The following is a 12,363-nucleotide window of genomic DNA, read 5'->3' on the forward strand; positions in this document are numbered from 1 at the left end:
TTATCTTTGTGGTGGAGGTAGGTCAGTGTGTTCTGTCAGGACTGCTGAGTTGTGTCTGACATAATAGCGGTTTAGTTGTATTCTCATTTTGTTATTTCTGTCCTCCCATTTTCAAGAGCCCTAACTGTGGTGTTCTTCTGTCGGTCAGACTGTGTTTTATAGATGTTGTAGGACCTTCAGTGATGTCACCAGGGGTGGAGCATAAGAATCACACACACACACACTCACAGACAAGTGGTCCTTAGTAGTTTGATTGTCTGCAGAATTTATTTGGGATAGTAAAATGTAGCCAGTAGTGTTAACACATATTTAACAGTAGAAGACATGCTGAGTTTAGTGTGTAGCAGAGGTGCAAGTAGTGTCACAAATAGTAAAAAGCGTCAAATTGGATGTTGGTTTTCTGAGTAAGATAGATGTAAATATTAACAACACATTTAAATATATCAAATTGAAACCTTGGTGATAAAATAAAAGCTTTGTCACTTATTATAGAAATATCCAATGTATTAATATGTTTTTGCATAGAACTGAACGTAAATACTGCAATACATATTTTTACCACTAGGCGTGGTAAAATATGTCGCATTCTGAATAGGCATATTATATAATTACAGCAATCCGTGTGGTTAGCCATGGCATTGCAAATGAAATGAGTGCTGATTTTATCATAATTTTGTGATGATTATGGATTATAATATTAAGGGTTCTCAATAACCGATTGATTCCTGCCACCGCTGTCTTTACTTCACATCTCAGTTATTTCCTTTTCCTGAGTGTTCTCTAATTGTCTAGTTTGTTGAAGGAACTACTGGACCTGTACAACTATTGCGAAAAGACCTCATAAAACCTTTCAAGAATCCCGAAGAACTGCTGCAGTACAAGCTCTACGTTTCGGTGACGGTCATCACTGACTTAGGTTAGAAAATTGATTATTAAAGGGAAGTGACTAAGAAAATAATCGGCAAAGGGAATGAAACCACTTCATGGATGTAAAAGCTGGACAGTAAGATGATGTTCTGTGCTGAAGGTCATCAACCGGTAGATTGCTGAACATTCCTCTAGTTCCCTTAAAGGGGCTGTCTCGCGAAATCAAGTGGGGTTATACACTTCTGTATGGCCATATTAATGCACTTTGTAATATACATCGTTTGTCACCGTGACAGAAAGGAAAACCCTGTGTGTCAACAAGCCTATCACCGAGGGAATCACTAAAATATAACTTTTATTAGGTAAAGATAAAAATAAAAATGTATAAAAGGCGTGGACTCTTATTCCAGTTACACTCCTACTGGACAAGTAGATATTCTAACAGTAGTAAGTCCATATAAGTATATACCAGATGATGCGCTAGGTTCTAACTCCACAACCACAATGACCCAATCTATATTGTTGGTGCATGGGTCGAGATATATATTATGGTTGTGTACAGCTCCACGTGTATAAATGGCCACAAGGGCTAACAAAGCACAATGTAGGTTATATTTTTTGTATTTATACGTTGGAGCCGATAAATGGGTAAAGGCCAGAATAATAAATGTAACCCCCGTCTGGCAGAGTATTGAGGCATATATTAATGCCCAGGAAATATAGCATCAATCAGGTATATACTATGTGGTATATCCCCTATTATGATGGATTATACCCTGATGCGATAACCAGCTATAGTAAACACGGTCACTAATTTTATCTATATAGTGACTCGCTTGACTGACGTCATTTAGCGTGTTTATCTAGTTTATATAAAAGCTGGCAAATAGACTGCAGCGCTGAGTGGTCTGTAACTAGGAGTTAAATGGTGCAAGAACATATTACAGCACCAAACGTTCCTTTGGTTTTACCACATTCCCATTAGGGACAGACACAGCGGAGAGTCTTAGACCAGGGTCATTATCTCATAAGACCCTGTCACATGGACTAAACACTGCTGAGTGCAGCTAATAAAAACAGCTGATCACTGCTTCACTAGAGATGAATGCTGCTGTTTGTGAGATTTTATAATCACCAGCAGCTACGAGCAGCTGAACTGAAGAGAGTTCAATAAGATGTATAATGAACCCTCTTTGTCAGTAACTGCTGCATTCACTATCACCATTTAAGCATAGATAGCCCGATATACAATGATGTGGACATCTGTGGCATGTCAAGCACAACAATAAGGCTATCTTAGGCTGGCTAACACCATCTACGCGTTTCCGCGGTCCTTAATGCAGTGACCGCATCATCAGGACGGTGAGTCTAGCTTATAGAACCGAACAGCCTGAACGGCTGTGTGAAAATGAGCAGCAATTTCACACAGCCGTTCAGGCTGTTCGGTTCTATAAGCTAGACTCACCGTCCTGATGATGCGGTCACTGCATTAAGGACCGCGGAAACACGTAGATGGTGTTAGCCAGCCTAAGATAGCCTTATTGTTGTGCTTGACATGCCACAGATGTCCACATCATTGTATATCGGGCTATCTATGCTTAAATGGTGATAGTGAATGCAGCAGTTACTGACAAAGAGGGTTCATTATACATCTTATTGAACTCTCTTCAGTTCAGCTGCTCGTAGCTGCTGGTGATTATAAAATCTCACAAACAGCAGCATTCATCTCTAGTGAAGCAGTGATCAGCTGTTTTTATTAGCTGCACTCAGCAGTGTTTAGTCCATGTGACAGGGTCTTATGAGATAATGACCCTGGTCTAAGACTCTCCGCTGTGTCTGTCCCTAATGGGAATGTGGTAAAACCAAAGGAACGTTTGGTGCTGTAATATGTTCTTGCACCATTTAACTCCTAGTTACAGACCACTCAGCGCTGCAGTCTATTTGCCAGCTTTTATATAAACTAGATAAACACGCTAAATGACGTCAGTCAAGCGAGTCACTATATAGATAAAATTAGTGACCGTGTTTACTATAGCTGGTTATCGCATCAGGGTATAATCCATCATAATAGGGGATATACCACATAGTATATACCTGATTGATGCTATATTTCCTGGGCATTAATATATGCCTCAATACTCTGCCAGACGGGGGTTACATTTATTATTCTGGCCTTTACCCATTTATCGGCTCCAACGTATAAATACAAAAAATATAACCTACATTGTGCTTTGTTAGCCCTTGTGGCCATTTATACACGTGGAGCTGTACACAACCATAATATATATCTCGACCCATGCACCAACAATATAGATTGGGTCATTGTGGTTGTGGAGTTAGAACCTAGCGCATCATCTGGTATATACTTATATGGACTTACTACTGTTAGAATATCTACTTGTCCAGTAGGAGTGTAACTGGAATAAGAGTCCACGCCTTTTATACATTTTTATTTTTATCTTTACCTAATAAAAGTTATATTTTAGTGATTCCCTCGGTGATAGTAATATACATCGTGCATTAAATATGAGCCATACAGAAGTTATTCACTTACCTGCTCCGTTGCTAGCGTCCCCGTTGCCATGGTTCCGTCTAATTTCGGTGTCTTCTTGCTTTTTTAGACGCACTTACGCTGTGCGGTCTTCTCCCTTCGGCTCCGCTCGGCAGCATCGGCGTTTTGGCTCCGCCCCCTTGTGCGCGTCATCGCGTAGCTCCGCCCCATGACGGAGGCTGGAACCGGCACACGTCATGGGGCGGAGCTACGCGATGACGCGTACAAGGGGGCAGAGCCAAAACGCCGATGCTGCCGAGCGGAGCCGAAGGGAGAAGACCGCACAGCGCAAGCGCGTCTAAAAAAGCAAGAAGACACCGAAATTAGACGGAACCATGGCGACGGGGACGCTAGCAACGGAGCAGGTAAGTGAATAACTTCTGTATGGCTCATATTTAATGCACGATGTATATTACAAAGTGCATTAATATGGCCATACAGAAGTGTATAGCCCCACTTGATTTCGCGAGACAACCCCTTTAAGGATTCAAATCTTTGGGGCTTTTCTTCCCATTTTAGGACAAAATTCTGTCCCAGGACCAGAGGAAGAGGTATATCACCTGCAGTTGTTCTTTCCTCTCATCCCTTCAATCCCCTACTTTCAGACCCCATTTTGTCTGTCAAAGCTAACACAATCTTTAGACTCCCTAATTCCCACAGGGTATTGGTAGGGTTAGACTACTAATGCACTATTCCTGTTCTCTGATTGGCCAGTGCTGCTCACATGATGAACCCTGGCCAATTAGAGCACAGTGTGTATTTGGTAGTGAGAAAATTGCTGATGCCGATGGCTGAAAATGCGGATCGGAACCAGTGCATCGGAGGGGCAGCAGTGAGCAATTACAGGTACTATAATCTCCTTATGTCTTGGACAAAATTTTGTCCCAAAACCAGAGGGTCACTTTAATGAGGTGGCAATTATTTGTTCATACTTGCTTTCCCAGTGCCATGACTTTGTATTTTTAGATTTGCATACTTGCATGAGGGTTCTTTTTGTGCAATGCGTAGTATTTTTCAATAGTACAATGTTAGGGTATATATAACTTATTGATTACCTTTTATTAACTATTTCTGGGCTGAATGAAGAGAAAACCATCTTAAATTTTGAGTTGCATTTTTGAATTTCTGCTCGAGATCCTCTTTTCCTGGCCAGAAAGAGAACAGTTAAAAAGAACATCTCTGACTCTGGAGGACTTGTCTTCTCCTGACTTAAAGAGAAAGCCCACTGATTTGTATGGACGCTGTGTAATACTTAATTTCCCATGTGGTGCTGCTGTAGGAAACGCTTACTGTTAAGTTTACAACAGATTACTGCAAATCACTGGGGGTCCCAGCTGGAGACACTTTGTGATCTGCTTATTGCCAAAAGACCCTTCTTTTTCACTTGTAAATGTGCAGCATGAATGCAAGCAATGAATGCGATTCTTTCTATTGTAGGCAGTGACTTTGTAGAAGCCGAGTTGGATGACATTTACATTGTGAATTCTCCATATAAAATTCTGTTCACCAGGACATCCAAATATTTTAAGCCCGGAATGCCATTTGACCTCATGGTTTGTGTTTTCTATATATATTCTATTTAAAGTACAGTATCAATTTTCGATCAAGGTTGGGATTGTCCCATAGAGCCGTCCAAAGATATACTTATCTGAATGCTGCTATTTTACAGACTATCTATTGGTGCTACAGCCAAAGTTTGGGCTATTCATGATAACTCGAAACTGCTGAGAAGCCTGGCATGTAGAAAAGGAAATTCTACAAAAGCCAATGGACGTGGCTGTGAATTGGAGTATTTATTAGGTAGCCCGCCAGGGGGCTCATGCTGGTGTTTAGGTGCCAAGTTCAGCACAGGCTTCAACTGCTGCCTATTAGAGGAAAGTCAGGGATCTCCATAGTGAAATAAAACATGTTGTGCCAAGATGGCATTCCCTGTTGGTATCCCCTATTAGGCATATGAACAGGGTCCCTGTCAGGGTTCCCCATCTATGACCCAAAACAGAAAACTGCTCAGAAAGGGGGGCTTTCCTCCTGGCAGACCTTGTGTGGTTGGACACTACATTTCCCCCACAGTGGCCACAGCACGAAAAATGCTTGGATGACCGCAGCTTTCCCCAGCATAATCAGTTTATTAGTGAGAGCAGAACCCTGGATTATCAGCTCATCATCACAGGCCCTGCATTCAAGGATGATGAGCACAACCCTATAAGTAGGCTAAGGTGACAGAACAAATTGAAAGTAGTGGATAGGGACTATCAGGGAAAACTACCAGTTTCTTGGGGTAAAAACGTCACAAATTTGCACAAAAAATGTGCAACTTTTTTGTGTGTGTGTGTGTGGGGGGGGGGAGATTCTGCCACTCTTGTCACTTTCCAAAAATGTTCGAGGGTCATGACCTCTCACAGACTTACTAGAATTTAAACTAGTAACTGGCATACAATATAGCGCAAATCTATAGCTCATAACGTTTCTGGCACAGGTACAGAACTCCTCCATGCCTTATATTTCTGTACATTCGATGCGGCATTACCTCCCTGCATTTATAAGGAGTTATTTTGTATTTTTCTTCCATGCAGGTGATGGTAACCAACCCAGATGGTTCTCCTGCAAATAATATCTTGTTGGTGGCAAACCCAGGTGGTAATACAGGTACAACTCATCAAGATGGATCGGCAAGACTGAGGCTGAACACAGCTGTAAATCTGAAATCTTTACATATAACTGTAAGTCTTACTTTATTGCTTTTCTGATGGACTTGACACTACTAGACCTTACCAGAGAGCTACATTTAGTTTGATTAGACCCAGCAATCTTGCTCAAATCTCCCCCATTTTTAATGTTTCTGTAATCTGAGTATAATGTAAAAAAGTTTAATCTCAAGATCAAATTCCTCCATCAAGATCAAATTCCTCCATCGATTGTAAGAATGTATTGGGCTGTTTTCACACAAAGACACGAAGACTGACTGGGTTCAGTCGAAACGTTGTCTAGTTATGCAAAGCTGTGGCAATAAATAAAGAAAACTGGTGAGAAGATTCTATTTGCCTTTTGTAGGTTTTGCTGTACCTTTGATGCTGCTCTACTATTACAATTATACTCCATAAGGGTAGGCACAAAAAGGTAAAGATCCAAAAAGAAAAAACTAAAATCCAGCGCTCAGCAGGAGACCGATGTAGCGACCCTTAGTCGGAATATTTATAAACTTGTTTATTTGCAACGCCGCGTTTCGTCGCTTTCAGGCGACTTTTTCAAGTAAAACATGCACAAATACATACACAATACTTATATGGAAAACTTACTTTTGCTTTAAAGTAAGTAAAAATAAGAAAAAATGTAAGTTTAAAACTGCATTTATTACGAAATACATTTCGGATTATAGTCAGATCAAAAAAAATTGAAGAATGATCCTTATCTAACTGGAGATCTTAGGGAAAATCCAGCAGTTATTTTCCATTGTAATAAAACATTAAAAAACATATTGGCACCTTCGTGCCCAAATGGGGAAAATAAGAGAAAGACGAATGGCAATAAAGATAAAACACAGTGTGTGGGGAATTTCAAATGCAAAAAGAAAAAATGGAAATGTTGTGCCCATATAGAGCATGGTAAAATAGAAATAGATATTAACAAGCCCGAGGGTTTGAAATTTAAACAACACCTTTCATGTGATACCAATTTGGTAATATATTTATTGGAATGTGGGAAACGCTACGTGGGTAGAACTATTAATGCACTATTTACGAGGATGTGCAAACATAGGAGGAATATAAAAATTGTTTTTTTGAAACAGAGTGTGTTAAGACACTATAAAATGCACCATGACAGCGATTTTTCAAGTGTACGCGTCACCCCTCTAGAATATGTATTCATACCAACTCTGTAAGCAATTTGCAAATAAACTAGTTTATGAATATTTCGACTAAGGGTCGCTACATCGACCTCCTGTTGAGTGCTGGATTTTAGTTTTTTCTTTTTGGATCTAATAAAACATATGTGCAGATGCTGTGCCCTTAGTACAACCCCCTGGGTAAAGCCAACCGTTCTTTCTATGGAGGTTTTTTTTCAAAGGTTTCTATGTTTTCCCCCTTTTATAGATATTTCTGGTATACAAACTGGGTGGCACAAAAGTGCCAAATTTCCTTCAGTCTCGAAACAGAGTCAATTTACATTTTTTTCCCAACAAGGGTTACATGGTCTATTAAGGTGACCATATTGTTAGGGCTGGCCAGGGCAGATGGACCAGGAATCCCTACGCCAACCCTCTCCCGTGTCCATACCTACTTGCCCCCCTGGGCTAAGCCCTACGGCGAGAACTGGGCAACGGTTCCTGCGCTGCACTAGTGTCAGGGACCCCAGGAAGGAGGGACAGGGAAACAGACTGGTGGGAACCTGAATAGCTAACAGAAACCAAACAGCAACCAAGGAATAGTCAAAGCACGCCGGGTCAAGACCAGAAAGCACGTCTGCAGTAAAGAGGGATAAACCAGAGACGAAGTCAGAGGAACCACTGGAAGGACGTACCTCTTGAGGAGCGATTTGTGGAACACCCTGTGGATTCTCCACGTGTCCGGTAGTGCCAGCTCGTATGCCAAAGGACTAATCGCTAGAGATGAGCGAGCGTACTCGGATAAGCACTACTCGCTCGAGTAATTGGCTTTATCCGAGTATCGCTGTGCTCGGGTCTAAAGATTCGGGTGCCGCTGCAGCTGACAGGTGAGTCGCAGCGGGGAGCAGGGGAGAGCGGGCGGGAGAGAAGGAGAGAAAGATCTCCCCTCCGTTCCTCCCCGCTCTCCCCTGCAGCTCCCCGCTCCGTGCCGGCACCCGAATCTTTAGACCCGAGCACAGCGATACTCGGATAAAGCCAATTACTCGAGCGAGTAGTGCTTATCCGAGTACGCTCGCTCATCTCTACTAATCGCTTTAGTGATAGGGAAAGGGCCCACAAATCAGGGAGCCAGCTTCAACAAAGTAACCTTTAACTTTAGATTCTTCGAAGACAGGTACACCAACTGGCCCACAGACAAAGGTTCAGAGATAGCATGAGTACCTCTACTCCTCCTCAGCACTGCATCCCTGGACCGCTCCAAGTTGCCCTGCACCTTCTCCCACCCCTCCTGTAGGTCCTGAACCTGAACATCAGCAGACAGATTGTTAGAAGAGGAGGGGAAAGACACCGAGAACCTAGGATTAAATCCAAAATTACAGAAGAACGGAGACGCACCAGACGCCGAATGTGTATGATTGATAGCAAATTCAGCCAACGCTAGATAATTGACCCAGAGACTCTGACTATCACTCACATACATTCTGAGGTACTGAACCAGTTCCTGGTTCATGCATTCCATCTGCCCATTGGACTCCAGGTGAAAGGCAGAGGAAAACAACATTCCGATACCGATATTCTTACAAAACGCCCTCCAAAACCGGGCAACAAATTGGACCCCACGGTCGGAAACAATATCCTCAGGGACCCCATGCAGGCACACAATCTCCCTGACAAATATGGTGGCTAACTCAGGTGCGGACGGAAGCTTCTTAAGAGTGGTAAAATGCGCCATTTTGGAAAAATCGGTCGATGACCACCAAATGACAGGGCACCCCTGGGATGTGGGCAAGTCGGTTTATAAAATCCATCGACAGATGGGTCCATGGCCTCTCTGGAATCGGAAGAGGACAAAGCAGACCTTCAGGTCATCTCCGTACACTCTTGCCTCGAGCACAGATCGGGCAGGACTTGACAAACTCCCAGATGTCCCGAGACATTTGTGGCCACCAATACAAATGGCCACACAGCTTCAGGGTGCCTCGGACACCTGGATGTCCAGCTAACACCGACGAATGAACTTCCTTCAGTATGAAGAGCCGCAAGGCATGGAGTACAAATAGCCTCCCTTCCGAAAGGCCTTGGGGAATCGACTGCTGGGCCGAATGGAGTAAAGCAGAGGTGTCAGACGTAAGAGCGGCGACAACCACGCCCGGACCTAGAGTGCTCTCAGGCTGAGGCTCCTCTACCTCGGAAACCCCGAAGCTGCGTGACAACGCATCAGCCTCAGGCATTCTTAGACCCCGGCACATATGTGACAACAAAATTGAAACGCGAAAAACAATGCCCACCTGGCCTGATGTGCATTCAAGTGCTTAGCGGACTCCAGATAAACCAGATTCTAATGGTCAGTGAGGACCGTAATATAATGACAAGCGCCCTCTAAGAAATGTCTCCATTCATCAAATGCCCATTTTATTGCCAATAATTCCCTGTTGCCAATACCACAGTTGCGTTCAGCCTGATTGAACTTTCTAGAAAAGAATGCACAGGGTTGGAGACCAGGTCGGCCAAGAGATTCCTGAAAGAGAACTGCTCCCACACCATGCTCGGAGGCATCTACTTCAATGATGAATTGGCGATCCAGCTCTGGCTGAGCCACCACCGGTGCTGTGGAAAAAGCCCTCTTGAGAAGTGCAAAGGCCTCCACAGCCTCCCGCGACCAGGAATCCACTCTAGCCCCCTTCTTGGTCAAGTCAGTCAAAGGTTTGGCCACCACTAAAAAGTTCTTAATGAATTTCCGATAGAAGTTTGCAAACTACAAAAAGCATTATAACACCTTTAAGTTGGTGGGTTGCACCCACCCAATCGGTGATGGCCTTGACCTTGTCCTAGTCCTCCCAGATGGCCGATGGGGAAATGGCAATATCCCAGAAAGGCAATTTCCTGTACATCAAATAGGCATTTCTCTAACATAGCATACAATTGATGGGCTCGAAGACAGGACAGCACGGTCCTTAAATGCCTGACATGGCTTTCCCGATCAGGAGAGAATACCAGAATGTCATCCAAATAAACAACCATAAACGCGCCCAGAATGTCATGGAAAATGGTATTCATAAAACCTTGAAAAATAGCTGGCGCATTACATAACCCGAATGGCATGACTAGACATTCAAAATGCCCCAACGGAGTATTAAACGCCATCTTCCATTCATCCCCCTCTCTGATACGGATGAGATTATAGGCCCCCTGGAGGTCTAATTTGGAAAACAAACGGGCCCCTACAACCTGGTTGAGATCAGGGATCAGAGGCAAGGAGTACTGGTTCTTAATGGTTATCCTGCTCAAGACTCTATAATGAACACAGGGCCAGAGCCCACCATCCTTCTTTTCTACAAAAAATAACCCTGCCCCTGCGGGTGATTCAGAAGGACTTATATGTCCCTTGGCGAGGCTCTCAGTGATATACTCCTTCATTGCCTCACGTTCAGGGACAGTTACGTTATATATTCCCCCCTAAGGGATCTTGCTCCCGGGAATAAGATTGATCTTACAATCCCATTCCCGGTGCGGGGTTAATGTCTCAGAAAGTTGTTTGGAGAAGACATCAGAAAAATCCTCAATATACGGGGGTAACCCCTTTACCATACACTCTGTGGAGTGCACCTGGACGGAGACCAAATGCTCACCCCAACCTTGCCCCCACTGTATTAATTCAGAGGTGGAACAATCAAACTGGGGGTTGTGCTGCCGGAGCCAGGGTAACTCAAAGACCAGATCCACAGAAAGGCTCTCCATCACCAGGATTGAGCACACCTCTGAATGTAGCACCCCTACAGAAAAAACTAGTTCAGTGGTCCTTGATTAACTGATTAACCCCGCTGATAACAGGGTGGAATTGATACCCGAGACCCGGATGGGAGGGTTCACTGGTAACAGGCATGCAGACATAGACTTAACAAACTCAAAATTAACAAAGTTCGTGGTGGCCCCTGAATCAATGAAGGCCAGACCATTAGGGATATGGGTGTTATACGTAATAGAGAATGGCACCAACACTTTAGAACATTCTGGAAGTACCTGAGCTCCTAGGCGATCCCTCCTGACCACCTAGGAGCAGAAGTTTTCCGACTGCTGTTTCTTGGGGCAGCTGGCGACCCAAAGACCTGGACCTTCACAATATAGGCATAATTGGTTCCTTGCGCTCCTTCGGGGACAAGGAGCCCACTTCCATTGTCTCTACTCCGTTGGTAGTTGAGGTCACAGGCAGATTCTAGAATCGGGTCACAGCCAGTTCGGTCTGAGTCTTGCGTCGAGCCCTAAGACGACGGTCGGCCTTTACAGCAATAGTCATAGCTTGTTCTAAGGTCTCGGGTTCCGGGTACGACAACAACAGATCTTTTACTGACTGACAACCCAGTCAGAAACAAATCTTTCAGAGCACGGTTACTCCATCTAGACTACACACAAAACTGCAGAAACAGAGAGCAGAACTCTTAAGCAGGACGACTACCCTGCCGAAGACCTAACAACTTGCTCACGGCATATCCCGCTCTATCTGGCTCGTAATATATCTGCCTGAGGGCCATGAAAAAGGCATCGATCGATTGGCGGGATGGTGAGTTGGAGGACAGCGAAAATGTCCAGTGTTGCGGGTCGCCTCTCAAGCGTGAAATTACTATGCCCACCCTTTGGTATTCTGAACCCAACGAGTGGGGGCGTAGATCGAAGTATAACTTGCACACTTCATGGAAAATGAAGAATGACTTACGGTCACCCGAAAACACGTCAGGTAGCGCAACCCTAGGTTCGACCCCCAAGTCTGGAACTGCAGCTATGGTGCATGGAGTACCAGCACCGGTCTGCTCCTGATGCTGAAGCCGAGTGGACAAATCTTGGACCAAACCAGTTAAGGCTTGTACCTGATTAGCAAGGGCCACAACAGCTTCCATGTCAGGGTTTAAACGGGAAGGTCAAAACAGGTTCCCAGCAACAGTAAGGCCAGTGTTTCTGTTAGGGCTGGCCAGGGCAGATGGACCAGGAATCCCTACGCCAACCCTCTCCCATGTCTCTACCTACTAGCCCCCCTGGGCTAAGCTCCAGGGTGACAACTGGGTGACGGTCCCTGCACTGCACTAGTGTCAGGGACCCCAGGAAGGAGGGACAGGGAAACAGACTGGTA

General features: G+C 44.2%; 1 protein-coding gene across 1 annotated transcript in view; it reads left to right on the forward strand.

Moving 5' to 3' along the window:
* Window positions 1-12,363, forward strand: part of LOC136612970 (venom factor-like) — a 194,473-nt gene that overhangs the window by 72,240 nt on the left and 109,870 nt on the right. The window contains exons 9-11 of the mRNA XM_066593745.1: window positions 793-916; window positions 4,856-4,971; window positions 5,992-6,138. Of these exons, the coding sequence (XP_066449842.1) occupies window positions 793-916; window positions 4,856-4,971; window positions 5,992-6,138 (387 nt within the window). The remainder of the gene's footprint in view (window positions 1-792; window positions 917-4,855; window positions 4,972-5,991; window positions 6,139-12,363) is intronic.

The sequence above is a fragment of the Eleutherodactylus coqui genome, chromosome 2, assembly GCF_035609145.1.
Source record: "Eleutherodactylus coqui strain aEleCoq1 chromosome 2, aEleCoq1.hap1, whole genome shotgun sequence".
Lineage (NCBI taxonomy): Eukaryota > Metazoa > Chordata > Amphibia > Anura > Eleutherodactylidae > Eleutherodactylus > Eleutherodactylus coqui.